The sequence below is a fragment of the Equus przewalskii genome, chromosome 5, assembly GCF_037783145.1.
Source record: "Equus przewalskii isolate Varuska chromosome 5, EquPr2, whole genome shotgun sequence".
In the NCBI taxonomy this organism is placed as follows: Eukaryota; Metazoa; Chordata; class Mammalia; order Perissodactyla; family Equidae; genus Equus; species Equus przewalskii.
The window spans coordinates 67891270-67906801 of NC_091835.1; the positions used below are offsets into that span (position 1 = coordinate 67891270).

Consider the following 15532-nt stretch of genomic DNA (forward strand, 5'->3'; position numbering starts at 1 on the left):
AAGCGCCTGGCCTATAGTAGAGTGCTCAGCAAGTATTGGTGGCATCTACACTTTTTTTGTATTCTATACTCACCCCTCACTCAGCTCTATGGCTAGCACTCACAGCAACTTTGTGCACATTAGAAAAAAGCACCCCTTCCACAAAAGACACCCGACTGCCATTTGCCAGAAAATAGTCATAGTAACTACATATACAGTGACTATGAGGTGAATGGTGCCCCTGAAGTTGTGCAACATACGACCTGCATGACCCTGAGCAGAAACTTTGCCCCTGCCCCCAACATAGCAGCGAGGCGCACATAGCATTCGGGGCACCGAGAGCTGGAAAGATGGAGTTAGGTTCTTCTCTGAGCTGGGGATCAAAAAACCTTGTCAGGCCGCCACTTCTTTTACTCTACATCCAAGAGTCAAGTGAGGGAGGTGTATGTATATAGAGAGAGGTTATCCCATTCCTACACCCATGCCCACCTGCCCCCAAGAACTAAGGCACAGAACAAGGCCATGGGCACAAGGAAGAGTCAGGGGACCAACCAGCTTTACACAAGGCTAAGGGAGGAGGAGCTTCCCACTGCCTAATCGTGTGGCCTAACACCAGACCCAAGTCCCCAAAGGCCAGTAAGAATGTAGATGGAGGGCAGGCAAAGGATGGTGTGCAGGACCCGTTTCTCTCAGTTGGTAGACTTAGGACTGCAGGGAGCAAGGCTGTTCAAACAGACACAAAGACTCTTTAAAAAACCAAAGCAAACCCTGGATCAACTTTATTGCTGATAGTTGTGGCCTCTTCCTCCCTATGCCCTCATCTCTCTGGTAGTCCAAAACCCCTCTAGGACAGCACAGTGCTTAGGTTCTGCTGGGCCAGAGGCAAGGGAGACAATCCACCTCCCAAGTCCACCCCGGCCCAGTCCCTCCCTGTCCCCACCCCACCCTATTGCACATCAAATCATGTAAACATGGCTACGGGCATGGCCCGAAACAGCAGTGAGGCAGATTGATGTGTAAACACGTTTGGGACCAGGAGCCAGACCCAGTCACGCAGCCCCACCCCACACTGGGGCCCATGGTTAAATCTGGAAAAGCGGCGGGGGGGCCTGGTCCCAAACTCTGGCTCAGATTATGCGACAGTGCAGACGGCTCAGCTCCCCTCTGCCACCCACCCTCTCAGATTCCAGGTCCTGAGGTCCACCCACCCCTCCAGGCCTGGGCAGCAGATGGCAGTGTCCAGTATTCTCCCTCCCACACCCAGCTGGAAGTCACTGGTGCTGGGTCTTCCTAGATGCCCGGGGGAAACCGGAGACAGGCAATGGCAGTCTGTCCAGCCCTGGAGAAGAGTAGGGGGCAGTCAAAAGTGAGGCATAGGTCCAGTCTTCAGGGATAAGACAACCAAACCATAGACAGGGTGGATGAGGTACATCACAAACAAAGCAGAGAACATGCCCTCTCCCCTGCCGGGATGACCACTGTTCCAGAGGGCTCCACCTCACAACCACCCCACCAGCCTGTGCCCCCACCCCCTCTCACCAAAGGCCCGGATCAGTTCTGCCCGCACAGCTGCGGTGAAGGTCTTCACCAGACATAGAGTGGTGAGGCCCGCGAAGGCTGCATTGTAGAGGAACACGATGTAGAAATTGCCCAGCCAGTTGAAGCGTCCAAAGTCACCCAGCAGGTCAAAGCGAGTGAGCCCTGAAATACAAAGGCCAGGATGGGAGGTGGGCTCCCCAGCCCCTCCCTGACCCACAGCCCAGCTTTCTGCTGCCTCCTGGTGGCTACATCTCAACACTGCAACTGATCAGTTGGCCTCTCCTATGCATTAATTATTCCTACCTCCCAAGCTCTGTCTCAGGGGCAGTTCAGTCCTGTTGAAGAAAAGCATCAGCAGCTAGGCTTCCTTCAATTTCCCTTCCAGAGTTTGGCATCTTCTCCTCCAATGTGGCCTTTGCTCAGGCTGCAGGTGCCCCGAGGAGCTCCCTGAACCTGCTACTTGTTCCTGGATCAGGAACCTGCAAGCTGTTCATCAAGCGTTTTTTTAGTAGACAGGGCAGTGTGGAGGCTAAGAGCTCGGACTCTGAGCTGCTTTGGTTCCAAACTCCACCCCTCACTAACTGTGTGATCTGGGGCAAATTCCTTCAACACCTGTGCCTCAGTTTCCTCAACTATAAAGTAAAGAAAATAATGGGACTGTGAGAATTAAATAAGACAATACACATAAAGCACTATAAGTGCCAGGCACCATTCTAACGCTCAGTGAGCCCTTAATATTATCACCATAAATCAAAAATCTCGGGCCACCCCCCCACTTTAAAACAAAATACTCCTACTTGCATCCAATCTAAACAAACTAACTGATGGGCCCACAAGTCTAAATCTTCCTACTAAATCTCCACGGCATAAATACAGATGGTATAGCAGAGAGAGCATGAACTTAAGAACCAAATAGAACTGATGTAAATACTAAATCATTTATAATATATGGATGATGATGTGGGGGTGGCAGGTACCTATGCCACTCCCATACTACCTTCGGGTGAACTAGATACACTTTCGAACATTTTTACCAGGTAATTCTAGATTATAGCTCTAAAAATGGGAGAAGCCCTGAGCATATTATTTGACACCCCAGTGTGTGGGGAAAGCAATGGACTAGGGTTCAGGAGACAAGGGTTCCAGCCTGACTTGGCCTTGCCCCAAACTAGCTGTATAATTCTGGGTAAATCAATTGGCTTTTCTGTTTTTTATCTTTAAAATGAGAATGTTTATTAAATGATCCACCCCAGAAGAAGATTTGGGGAAAAGTGGTGCTTCTCCACCAAAAAATGGACGTAAATGGGGGAGGGTGTGGGAGGAAGCAAATGGGAAAGGTATGAGCTTTGAAGCAACACTACTCTACTACTCTGAAGCTCAGCATAGGCAGTTTACAGAGCCTCAGTTTCTCCTTCTGTATAATGGGGATAATACCTCCTCATAGGTTTGTTGTTTGAATTAGAGAGAGCATATATATAAAGTACCTGCTTAGCACCAGTAGGTACTCAAAAAAAGCCAATTCCCTTACCTCCTTTTGCTACTTACCTAGAGTTCGAGAGAAGACAGGAAGTGCTGAGCTCAGGACCAGGAGGCAGACACAGTTCCCAATTATCTGGGTGGGAGTAAGGAAAGGGGAGGTGAGGACAGGAGCTCCAGCACCTAGTACCCATGCATGTTCCCAGGGGGGCTTCCTCTACCCTCGCCCAGCTACCTGTGTCATGGCTGTGTCGTGCCATCTGGGCCACAGGCCCCGGAAGAGTGGAGAGCTGTAGAATCCCACAACCGATGAGACCATCAGGTAACTGCCACTGGGTTAGGGAAGAACTGGCCAGCTCCCAAGGATTAATGCCTCATCTCAAAGGGAACAGACCTCTCCCCCAGCCCTCCTTTCAAATCAAGTCTTTTCCTGCTTTCTGAACCCCAGGTTGGTGAAGACTTGCCCCCTTCCCCATCACCCTCACTGTAGCTCTGCCCAGAGTCCCAGAGGAGACAGATTCAGCAAACAGAGGCAATGATGGATTTCCAGAAGGATACAAGATGAGTACAACCTGAATGACAGCACCAAAGGAGCCCAGCTTGGAGAAGGAGACCTGGCCCAGAGAGGTACCCTGAGAGATGGAGTGGTGTCACTGTGGAGTACTTCCAACCATCAGTACCACCCAGCACTCAACCTTCCCTCTGGCTTCAGCTTCTGCCCCCTCATCCCAGCCTTTCCTAGGCCCTCCCCAAAACACATGGTGGGATGCCAACCCAATACCTGCATGCCCCGGGGCATGGCAGCCTCATCAATGAGCAGCTCCAGGATGTGGATGGCCACAATGAGTACAGACAGGCCCTGTGTAAGGCAAGGTCACAAACTCCCATCCCTGCCCCAGCCCACAGCAGTATCCTGAGTTGAAAAGTAAGAGCAGACACCCTGGTCCAACATTTTCAGTTTCCAATTAGCTGTGTGGGATGTCCTCAAGGCTGTTGCTAGCAAGAGAACACCTTTGAGGGCATTATAAGATGTAACTTCCCAAGTGGAAGGACTGCAAAAAGGCTGAACAGAAAAATGTGCCTCTTCCTCCAGACTAATAAGATTTATTCCCAAGTCCAGGATGTGGCAAGTGGGGGGATGGACTGGATTTCAATCCTTATTTTCATCCCAGAGCAAACTTGCATAACTACTCAGTGGCCCTGTGTGGGCTTGGGCAAACTCCTTAACTTCTCTGTTTCTTCATCCACAAAATGGGAATTGATGTGCTCAGCACAAGGCAGGACACAAAGTAGGCACTCAGTGAGAGGTAACTATTATTATTGATGACAACCAGGTCCCTGCATCTCCTCCCTTTTCCCTGAGAAAGCCTAAAGTATTCAAGGGCCTACTGCTCCCCAACCCACCAAGGCTGGAATACCTACCGTCAGTACCAGCAAGAACAGCATGGCCAGGGGGTAGCCCAGGTTCCGCTGCCAGGCGGAAGCCTTCCGCCGCTTCTCTGTGCAGGGATGGGAAGCTGTCAGCAAGGGCCTGGAATGAGGGGCTACTTCCCTTGGGGAAGCCCAGGTATCCCGATCACTACCATCCCACATACCGAGCAGGACCCTCTGTGTCTGCAGAGCCAGGACCTGTCTGTGAACCAGCTCCATGTCCAAAGGCAGCCAGCAGGAGGTGGGATCTGAGGGCAGAGAGGATGGTGCTGCCCCCAAGTCCTGCAGCCCCGGCCCAAGCCACGCCCACCATCCCTGCTGGGAAGGACCACAACTCACTGCAAATCCTGCGGGTCAAGGCTGCCTCCTCAAAGGCTGAGCAGTACAGCTGCTCCTCCAGGTCTTCCAGCAGCTGAGGGTAGGGGAGAAGGAGGGACCAACTGACAGAGGCTCCCGGATTCCAAGGGCCCCAGGAGAACCCTGCTCATCCCAGGGCTCCAGAGTCCCATTCCTTCCCCTAACCCTCATTCACCACCCTGTGGCCAACAACTTCATCCAGTCCCTCCCAACTGCCTTGTGTTCTGCTTTGCATGTCTGGTGACCAGCTCCAGATGATAGGGGTGAAGGATACAGGAGCCAACAAAAGCTGTGGCCCTCTGCAAGGTGTGCAATACACAACCACGGGATTGCTTCATTGTATGGCTCCAGCTTTGCAGGAAGCTTGCCCTGCAGGATCAAAGGGCAAGGAGCACTACATACCCGGGGCTTGACCAGCAGCTTCCCAGTGACCGAGAACATGCGGGCGAGACCTAGTGGAGTACAAACTGTGGGGACAGGAGCCAGTCACCTGCCAGACCCTTCTCTCCACCACTTCCCCTACCCACTCCTCTATTCCCTCTCCTTCCACCCTGGTCACTCTGGCCCAAGGACCTTATCCATCCCCTCAGACCCGAACACTCACCCAGGAGCAGCAGGACTCCGAGGAAGGAGATGCAGGAGTAGAGGTAGGGGAGGTAGTACTCCCAGAAGTCTAAGGGTAAAAAAAGATGTACGTCAGCTCGTCTCCCTCTTCCTGCTTACGGAGGGCTCACAGGCCTCAGAGACTAGGGAAGGACACTACACTGAAGCCTACAGGGGTTACGCAAATAATGCAAATGAGGAAAGCTCAACTGCCTCAGCAGAAGATGGAGTGGCAGGGACTACAGAAAACTGGAGATCCTAAGCCCTACTGAAAAGGCACAGCCGCTACTTGGCCTCAGTCACCAGGGACTAGTGTGGCTGGATCCTCAAACTTGTCAAGCAAATATGGATATTAACCTCTCAACTTTAACATGTCAACAACTGACTCATATACATATATTTTAATCAATGCATGGGCCCCACGGAACACTTCTGCAGGTTGGATTTGCCCTGAAGTCCATCAGTTTGAAACTTCAGTCTAAGGGAGAGGGTCCCAACCTTCTCCACCTTAGAGGGATACTGTTGTTCCAGGCAGCGGGACATTAGCCAACTGAAGAGCCACTCAGCTGGAGGGTGGGGAGGAAGCTGGCCCTCTCACCATAGAGTGACTCCCTGCTGGCCTTGTTGTTGTCCACAATGGCTGATGCCACCCACACTATGCCCAGCACCAGCAGAGTGAGAAGCATCAACATTACCACCGTCTCGTAGACTCGGCCCAGGACACCCTACAGGAGGAGGCAAGAGGTGGAGGGGGGAGGGGTCAGCACCAGGGCAACATGGGGAAGGAAGGAGACATCAGAGATGGCAGCCTGGCTGGGGGAACTAAAGAGCTTTAGATTCAGGAGACAGGGGAGGGCATTTCCCTCTTATTCTAAGTCACTCTGTCCTCCTACCCTACAATCTGGGGCCATTCCCTATACTGGATATTCTTCATTTGCAACTCCCTCCCCAGATTCAGTCCCCACCCTGCTCTGGGAGGTTGACCCCCGAGGTCTGCATCACATAAGCTCTTTGCTTTCTGGCTTCCTGTTCAGCTTGCCCAATGGGAAGGACCAGCAGGAGAGTGGAAGGTAGGAAGAGAGAGAGGTCAGGGTATTTTTTCTGTGTGTCCTCCCACCTTTGGCACCTTGGTTTCGGCAGTGGCTGCAACACTAAGACAACAGCTCCTCTGCTTGGTGGCTGCACCTCCCCAGCTTCAACTATCAGTGGGTTCCAGAAATGATTTCTTCCCTTCACTCCCATGGGCTTAGATGTGGTAATGACTTCTTGCTGTTGCTAGCACCTCAAACTCCTTGTTGGTCCCCTTAATTCTGACTATACCTCTGCAAATAGTCTGTTCATTAAAATCTCTTCAGGTAAAGCATTTGAGTAGAAATCTGGTTCCCGCCTGGATCAATTGACACATCCCCCACTCACCTTTCTGGAGCCAGCAAAGCCTTCAGACTCAGTGAAGAAGTATGCAAAGGGCATGAGGAAGATGAGGGACAAGTTAGAAAAGAGAAAAACGAGGTTCCAGAGGCCTAGAGCAAAAAAGAAAAAGCAGAGGTGGTCAGTAAGGGGACTGACCTACCTGCTCCCTATCCCCACCCCAAGCTGCAACCAGGAGCCACGCACCATGGATGAGGGAGCCGTTGAGCCACTGGATGTAGTAGTTTCGAGGCAGAGAGAGCAGCACCTCATTGCCGATGATAGAGAAGGGCAGGAGCAGGACAGCACCCAGGGCAACCGCCAGGGTAAAGGTGCACAGTTCGAGCCTGGGCAGAGGAGGCGACAGTGCCCTTGCTTAGGTCAGACACTCATTACTCTATGCCCAAGAAGCCCCATTCGTCCCTATAGGCACCTGTGGCTTCTCCTGGAACCAGCTGTAGCAGTGACAGATCCAGGGAAAGAGCGGTCCAGTTGGGGCTTTACTCACTGCCCCACCCCCTACCCTAGCCCTTACCTCCAGGGAAGCCTGGGCACATGGGATGGGCACACCTCAGGCATTCACAGGAACCTGGTCACCTGCCATGTCATTTGCCCAGACTGTCCCCAGGAATGTGATCTTCCTGCACATGCCTGTAGGGTGTGCCGGGCATGAAGCCAAGCTATGGGGCCTGGCTTCTCTTCTCTGCTCAGGGATGTGGATTTCTGAGCCTGCCTTCTTCAGCCCGGATAAGAACAGGGTCACCCCATGTGGCTATGCCCTGCATGAAGGCACTACGACAAAGTGGGGAAAAGGAGCAGAAATCCAGCTTCATAGCCAAGGCCTGTGTCCTGGGCTGCAACAGCTGACAAGAGGGGACATTTTGATCTAGGTGGTCCATCAAGGGGGAAGGGTTGCCTTCTTCTAATCTGTTGACCCAGAAAGGTCATCTCTATGTTTTTCTCTATACGTGCTAGTGAATAATAGCAGCCTGGAGTAAGGGTCATCCTGTCAGAATCAAGCATGCCTCACCCTTGGGGGTTCCACCTTCCCCATCCCCTGCTCTGTTTCCATCTGTCTGCATCCCGCCCCACTCCCTCCCCAATAGCCACTGGGAAGTGAAGCCAAGCTGGAGCCATTTCCGGTGACTCAGGCCCCAGCCAACAGGACTGTGAGGCTCCCAGAAGCTCCTGGCCTAACCAGGGAGACAGGAACAGCAGCTTCTCCAAACGTCCCCAGGGTGAGGTAAAGCCGGAAGAAGCCAGAAATCAGGTGGGAGCAGAAACTCTCTCTTCACTGTGTGAAAACCCCACTCTCCCTTCAGTTCCATGGGCCTCACTAGATCCCAGCTTCTAAAGGCTACTGGTACCAGCTGCTCAGGCAGTGACACTTACACAATCTTGTTGACTGTGGCATCTTCATCATCCACTACAAGAGAAAGAGGCATGGGGAAGAGGCAGGACATCAGCGGGCAGCTCTGGGAGCCATCTGTGTTGCAGTGTGCCCTCCTAACCCCCTTCCTGCCCCCTGAAAGAAGAGCCTGGCCACAGAGGCAGAGCTGGACAGGAGGCTCTCGGAGAGCTCACACGATGAACCCCACAACCTGTTCTCTGGCCAATGTGGCAGCTTAAAGGTCAGTGGTCCCAGGTGGGAAGAGTATAAGCCAGAAATTCCCCACTTCCCTCCCTCCCCATGATCTCTCCCATTACAGCTTCCTCTTTATAAGCTGAAATTACAAGAAACAACTGGTCTGTGAGGTTGGTTACATCAGTGGCTAGGTGTAGTGAAGGGAAATGAGGGTTGGGGGAGAGAGAGAAAATCCCCAGGGGAATCACACTGAGGATTCTTGGGTGGGGGCTTATGAAACCATCTGGAGGGGAAGAAAGGCTAGAGCCAGGACAAGATGATCTGTACAGGCTGGGGCCAGGAACTGGGGCAAGTGTGTCCACCCCCTGCCCCCTTCCCCCCAACCACACAATGCCTACAGGAAGGAAAGCTCCAGTCTGAGCACACTAGGCCCTCTATAAAGAGAAAGGCCACTAGCACCAGGCCCTAGGGCCCAGTGGTCAGGGAGGTCACTGGTCCTGGGTGTGTAGCAGTAGGAGAGGAGATGGCAGAGCTTGTGCCTGTGATAATATGCACCCTGCAGTTGCGTACTTTAGGTTCACAGAGGGTTTTCACATTAACCATCTCCTTCGGTCCACACAGTGATAATGGACTGAGCAGAGATTATTAGGCCCATTTGTAGAGGATGAAACTGAGGGTCAGAAAAGTTACATGACTTGCCCAGAGGCTTTATTAGTTCCATTTATTAGATACTTCCTTCTAGACTTTCCACTAGACCACCTTGTCCCTGCCTCTGCAGGTTGGGAGGAAGCGGCAAAGTCTCCAGAACAGCCACCTCTACTTTCCCAGAAGGCACCACAGGCCCATTCTCCTGAGGCTGGCCCCATGGCAACGGGAACGCTGGCAAAGGGAAGGCAGGAGGGAGGCAAGGCACAGGTACCTGTGGTGAACTCAGTGGGCTTCTTGAAGCGGGTCAGGGCGATGTGGCAGAGGATGTAGAGTGTCGCAAACAGAAGTGTTGAGATCTGTGGCAGAGTGTGAGCTGGGATGAGAAGCTCTAATCCCCAGCACATTCCATAGCCCCGGTGGCCTCTAATTCCACGGGGTCGCTTCCCCAGAACAAGGCTCCACACTTCCAGGGGTTCCATCTTTCTCCCTAGTACCTCCTTCTGGTCAGGGCCTCAGGGGCCTCTAAGAAGCACCAGACAGGGGCTGTCCTGTGCACCTGAGGAAACAGCACCCTGTCCAAACCTATGGGGTTTTTCCTGGGAGAAAATGGCTTCAGTCAAACCCTGGGTAGTAAATGGTCAGAGAAAACTCCTAGAGACACACACACACCTGAAATGGGCCACGGAACCAGAGGGAATTCACTCTTGGCACATTGTTGGAAAGGAAAACAGATTTGAGGGGAAGAAGAGGATGTCTGCATGGTCCTGGCACTCCACTCCCCCTCCCTCCACTCCCCGGCCCCCAATGCCACCTTGCCTCAAGCTCCGGGAGAGAATCAGCAGGAATCACATTTCTATGCCAAGTCAGAACTTCTAGCCTGTCTTTATTCAGGGACCCTGAAAGATCAGGTCCACTCTGGGCCAAATCAGAGCCTCATTTAATCCTCTGCCCCTAAGAGTAAGCCTTAGTTGGGGCCCAATAGCTACAAATTTCTAGAGCCAGCATCGGCCCCTTTAAAAGCTGTCAATCCCTGGTCCCTACCTCAAGTGACTTCCAATTCCAGGGTCAGGCCTCTCAGGGCCTGTCCGGTGCCCTTGAGTGATTGGACCTCTAGTCCACAGTTACAGCGGGACTTGGCCAGGTTCCTCTGTACATGCATTCATCCCTACCTACCCCAAGTAAGCTACTATTGCCTAGGGGAGGAGCCACCAGTCAGCTAGGCTCCACAATCAGGGCCAGAGAGTCCTGAGAAGAGATGTTATTGCGTTTGAAGTAGGCCAAGAAGGCAGGATCAGTCTCATGGGCCCTCCAGTCTCCAAGAGGAGCCGACCACACAGGGAATCTGCACACAGCTATCTATACACGGAAGGAAGAAGTTATAGATACCCCAGAAAGCAATGGGTCCAGGACAAAGTCGTAGCTTTTGACATTAGGGAAGCAGAGTAGAATGAGCTACTGAGATTGTAACTGCAGGATTTTCACAGCCTAGTGCTCTGCCCTGGGTTTGCGTAATAGTCAGGAAAGCAGGAGGGCTCAAAAGGTCAGGCTGGAGTTCCACGCAGTTCCAGCAGAGGCTAAGTGATTCTCTAGAGCAGGGGATGGGAGCCAGGTGGGGGAGGCACCAGAAGTCTTCAGGCTGCCCTTGGCCAGCACTGATGTCCTCAGCTAACGGGACTAAAGGATGGGGGAGACATCCAGGAGGCGGCTTCTCTGTCCAAGGTCTCATCCCTCCCTCTTCTCTAGGAATGTGGGCCTCGGGCCCTACACTGTCTCAAGGCATGGGCATGCCGCCACCATATGCCCAACCCCACCACATGGGATTATCCACTAAGGAACACACAAGGCAGGCGTCCTGAGAGCAGATCTGGAGTTCTACACATGGACTGCTATGCTCCCTCTTTTCAGTCCTCACAGATGAGGGCAGACCTAGTTATGTCACGTTCACTTTACTCCTCCTCCAGTCTGAGGCTGCCCAGGGCTGACTAGAGCCTGAGAAAAATGGATGACCCCATCAGTGGGTCCCCCTTCATTAATACTTCTATTTTTCCAAATCTTTCTCTTTTCCTTTCCATTTAGTATTTGCAGGTTAGGGTTACCCTGGGGAGCTCGGGGGGAGGAGACAGAGGAGAAAGATGAGAGTTGAGAGTTCAAAGCAGGCTTGAGGAAGATGTGACTCCCTAGGCTCCACCGGGTGTCCCCGGCCCAGGAGTGAGGAATCCATTGCTGTGTGGCAGGTTCAGTGTTGCTCTAGGGGCAGTGAGGGAGTCAGGAAGGCAGCCAGGTGCCCTCTGGAGCACGGGGGGAACAGCTCACTGAGGAAATCCCTGAATGGCTGGGAAGCTAGGAACCTCAGTTTCTAACAAACACCAATGGGAGAGGGAAGTGGGAGGGGGAAAGGGGAGTAGAAGGGGAAACCTTAGTTCTGCATCCTTACACAGTAGAATCCACCCCAGCAAGAGTCCTTTCTTCCAAAGTGGAAGACCCACCAAAGTTCCCCGTTATCTCCCCTTCATCAAGCATCAGTTGGGCTTGCGGGGTAAATGCGAATAAGCCCCCCACCAATCAAACCCAGCCCTCTGGGGCTATCCGACTAAGATCGGCAGGCTCATCAGACTCTCAGACACAGGAGGACTCACGCCCAGAACACCGGCGGGGTGGGGGACCGGGGGGAGGGCGGGGGGAGGGGCGTGTGGAGGGGAGGAACGGAAAACGACCGGCTTTGTTTATCGCGCAGCTACCCAGCTGATCCGGTCTAGGGGTTCGCCCGCTGGGGCACCGGTCCTTCTGTCGGGCCGGGCCCCCTCTTCGCTCGCCCCTGGTCCGAGCAGAGTCTGACGGCGCTCTGAGCCCAGGCGGTCGCACTCCGACCCGAACTTCTCCCTCTCTCGCGACGCCGGGGCTTCTCCCCCACAGGTCCTACCCTTCCTGCCCAGGTCCCGCACTCACAATGCACTCGCGGACCCTCTCGTGGAACAGCTGCTCACGCACGGATAGCACTTCGTAGTCAGCTGCTTCCATACTCTGCTCAGCATGACTGAGGCGGGGGTGTCTCCGGGCCCGGGGAGGACGAGCGGGGAAGAAGCCGCCGCCGCCAAGCACCCGGACCCGGCCAAGGAGCCTCTCCTCGCCGCCTGCGACGGAAACTCGGGGTAATATGGGGCTCAGATTCAGTCGTCGGACGCTCCGCCCTTAAAGGGGCAGGCACCAGCGCGCCTTGTTTTAAAGGACCCAGCCCCCCCCCACCCCCCCTCTGCTCCCGCCCCTTTAAGGTCGGGCCTCAGTCCTGTTTCAATCCAAACACCCCCCGCCAGGCTCGCAGCGAGGAAGCGCGGGCCCTGGGTCTATCTTGCCAGAGACCGAGTGACGACACAAGGGATGGGCGGGTTCCTTCCAGAGAGCTGGACTCATTGGCTCCTAGAGAGCTGCCGCTCATCGCTAGAAGAGCGCTGATAGGCTCGCCTTGTGGAAGGAGGCGGGATCTTTGGGGCCTACCGGTGCTCTTTCTAAAACTAAGCAACTGTCTCCCTCACCTCCAGCAGTAGAGGAGCGACGACTCGTGCGTTTTAGTAGCGACCAAGATTTTAGTTTGACGGTGGTTAAATTAGCCACTTGGACTAGGGCAGGCAGGGAGGATGCGAGAGCACCATGGGGGTTCTGAACGGTACCGCTGCCCAGTAACCCCAGGCCCGAAGCAGCATTTTCTGAAAGTGTTTTATGTATGGGTTAAAATTAAAGAACCAGGGAAGTGGGAATGTGTGCCTTTAGCTTTAACTCATATATGCTGGGTTCACGGTAGGGGAACCAATATCAGGGCTGATATTAAGTAAGACCTGGTAACAAGCTGACCACCTACTATTTGCCACTCACTTTATAGACTTTATCTCATTTTAACATCGCAATAACCCTTCAGGGAAGGTGTTCTGATTAGCCTTTTAGAGATTAGAAAATGGTGAGAAGTTGTCACATGCCCAAGGTCACACAATTAAGGGAAGCAAGTTACCTTCCTGTGACCTTGGTATGTATATGTACTGTTTGGGGAGCCCCACTTTAGTGAAGCTGAATCCTTCCTTTAAATTGGAGGGACCAGTACAGAGAAACTCAAAAGAAGGGCTGAGTTTTGCAAAGCCCCACTGAAGAATAAGAGCCCAATTCTAAAGGCCTCAACTGGGCCAGCCCAGTGGCCAAGTGGTTAAGTGCCTGCGCTCGCCTTTGGCAGCCCAGTGTTTCGCTGGTTCGGATCCTGGTGCGGACATGGCACTGCTCATCAAGCCATGCTGAGGTGGCATCCCACATGCCACAACTACAAGGACCCACGACTAGAAAAAAAAGGCATACATATATATATATATATATATATATATATACACATCTATGTACCAGGGGGCTTTGGGGAGAAAAGGGAAAAGTAAAATTTAAAATGAAGAAAGGCCTAAACTACATCCAGTTACTATCTGAGCAAGAATCACAGGCCAGAATTAACAACTGAATTCTGTACCCTTACAACTTCTTGGGGCAAGTTATTTTAACTCTTTTCTGTTTCCCCAGCAATTTGCAGTAGAACCTTAGGAAATAAAAACATATACTTGTATTTATACATTATGTATATGTATATATGTATATATACATATATACACCTGTCTTTGGTGATAGCAACATATAATGAGAGAACCTGAAGAGCTGATTTCTCACTTAGCAACCAGGCGTGGAGTGAACAGACCTCTAATGGGGAGAGTATGTAGAGACAGTTACAAAGAAGAGAAGATAGCTGGCTGGGTCTTTGGCTCTGCTGCAAGGAAGGGAAAGAGAGCGCAGGGAAGTGGCTTGGGCCTATCGAGTGTGTTTGAGGAATTAACATGAATGGATCAAGGCCCTGCCCTGGAGGAGCTTACAGCTTGTCAGGGAGAAGTGACCCTGGTGCTTAACTCTTCTTCTCCGATCTTTGTTTCAAACCTATGTGCTTTAATGATCTTATTAAAACACAAATTGGATCTTGTGCCTGCTCAGAACCCCTCAAAAGCAATCCATTTGCACTTAAAAATTCACTTGCCATAGGGGCCGGCCCCATGCCGAGTGGTTAAGTTCACACACTCTGCTTCGGCAGCCCAGGGTTTTGCTGGTTCAGATCCTGGGCACGGACATGGCACTGCTCATCAGGCTGTACTGAGGCGGCGTCCCACATGCCATAACTAGAAGGACCCACAACTAAAAATATACAACTATGTACCAGGGGGCTTTGGGGAGAAAAAGGAAAAATAAAATCTTTAAAAAAAAAAATTCACCTGCCTTGAAGTAAGACTACAAGGTCTTCAGAGGTTGTAAAATGGTGGCCTTTGGGCTGCATTAGACATTCTGTGTTTTGTTTGGCTCTCAGTGTTTTTATCAAATTTGAACAAACTTTTAAAAATCAGGAGATGACAGCTTAAAAATTCGATTTCTGTCTCTTAAATAGAAGATCTGGCAGAGCTGGGCCACAAGGACCTATGGCTCTGTAGATGGGGCAGGATGTGCTCAGGCTTCCACAGATCCTATCACTCTGGTAAGCACGCACACCTCTCCAGTTTTTCCATTTGTGTTGTCAGCCCGGCTGTGCATGTGAGTTTGCGACCTGTGAGCTGGCACTTCTCTAGCGCTTCAACTTGGCACCATCCTCACCCTGGCATTTGCTCAGTTCCTGGTGAACCCTGCTAAGCTCTTTCCTTCGTCAGGACTCTGCACTTGCTGTTTCTTCGGCCTGGAAGAGCTCTCTCCTTCCCCTCCTTCTTCCCAATTCACTTTTGGTTAGCTTCAGTTTCCTTCGACTTCAAGCTTAAATGCTACCTGCTCAGAGGAGTCTTCCCTCACTACCTTATCTAAAGCAGCCTATTTTTGTCATATTATTTATTACAAGTTGCCATGATTTAATTTGCTTGCATTTGATTGTTTGTCTCCCCCATATAGGCTATTGAAGGGAAAGAACTGTGCTTGTCTTGAACACGCTTATTTCCCTAGGCCTTAGCCTGGTGCATGTAGACACTCAAATATTTGCAAATGTAGTGAGAAAAGATGGCAGGCATTGCTAATAATCAGAAGAGCTGGGTTCTGGTTCTAGTGCTATCATCCTGGGCTATATTGATCTCATTTGCAAAACTAGAAGACCCTTCAAATTGCCTCCAAATCTATGAATCTAACGTTCACAGTCCTTTGCAGTTTACAAAGTGCTATGAGATCACCCGAGTCACGGACTATTACATCTGACTCTTACAACAATTTGTTTACATAGATTCTGCTTAGAGACTTACCATCATCCAAAATGTACCAATCTATACAACTGAAGTGAACTTTAAAAGGCGAAATGTCAATAAACAATTGAACTTAGGACTGTATAGGGTAAGACAAGGTCAACCTCAGAACAGAATGAATCTAGACAAATTCCTAGAGAAAGTAGTTATGAGCCCAGCAACAGTCTGATTTATTTGCTCACAAGTCTTTGGGCCCTTGTTTACAAGTAAGCTGGAAGCACAATAACTT

The 15532-nt window shown here is 51.7% G+C and overlaps 1 protein-coding gene across 8 annotated transcripts; it reads right to left on the reverse strand.

Annotated features, from left to right (window-relative positions):
• Positions 1-726: 726 nt before the first annotated feature.
• On the reverse strand, positions 727-12395 carry LMBR1L (limb development membrane protein 1 like). 8 transcript variants are annotated; one of them, XM_070621174.1, is made up of 17 exons: positions 11972-12395; positions 9297-9381; positions 8185-8218; positions 7000-7139; positions 6802-6905; positions 5984-6110; positions 5387-5455; positions 5185-5249; positions 4765-4837; positions 4590-4673; positions 4417-4493; positions 3776-3853; positions 3553-3626; positions 3230-3320; positions 3064-3130; positions 1519-1680; positions 727-1318 (listed from the first exon to the last, which is right to left on the reverse strand). In XM_070621174.1, exons 1-17 carry the CDS (start codon positions 12041-12043, stop codon positions 1251-1253), a joined length of 1470 nt encoding a protein of 489 aa, XP_070477275.1. In that variant the 5' UTR covers positions 12044-12395; the 3' UTR covers positions 727-1250. The 8 variants fall into 8 exon arrangements, with proteins under 8 accessions (XP_070477275.1, XP_070477274.1, XP_070477278.1 ...); XM_070621173.1 differs by having other exon boundaries at positions 4417-4511; XM_070621177.1 differs by having other exon boundaries at positions 11740-12368.
• Between the last annotated feature and the right edge of the window lie 3137 nt (positions 12396-15532).

Coding starts and splice junctions, on each gene's coding strand:
- LMBR1L (XM_008522052.2), bottom strand. CDS start 9,504: ATGGAACCCCTGGAAGTGTGGAGCCTTGTTCTGGGGAAGCGACCCCGT. Junction 6,111..6,801: donor GCTTTGCTGGCTCCAGAAAG/GTGAGTGGGGGA, acceptor CTCCTCCTGTAG/GGTGTCCTGGGCCGAGTCTA. Junction 4,674..4,764: donor CTTGACCCGCAGGATTTGCA/GTGAGTTGTGGT, acceptor CTCTGCCCTCAG/ATCCCACCTCCTGCTGGCTG.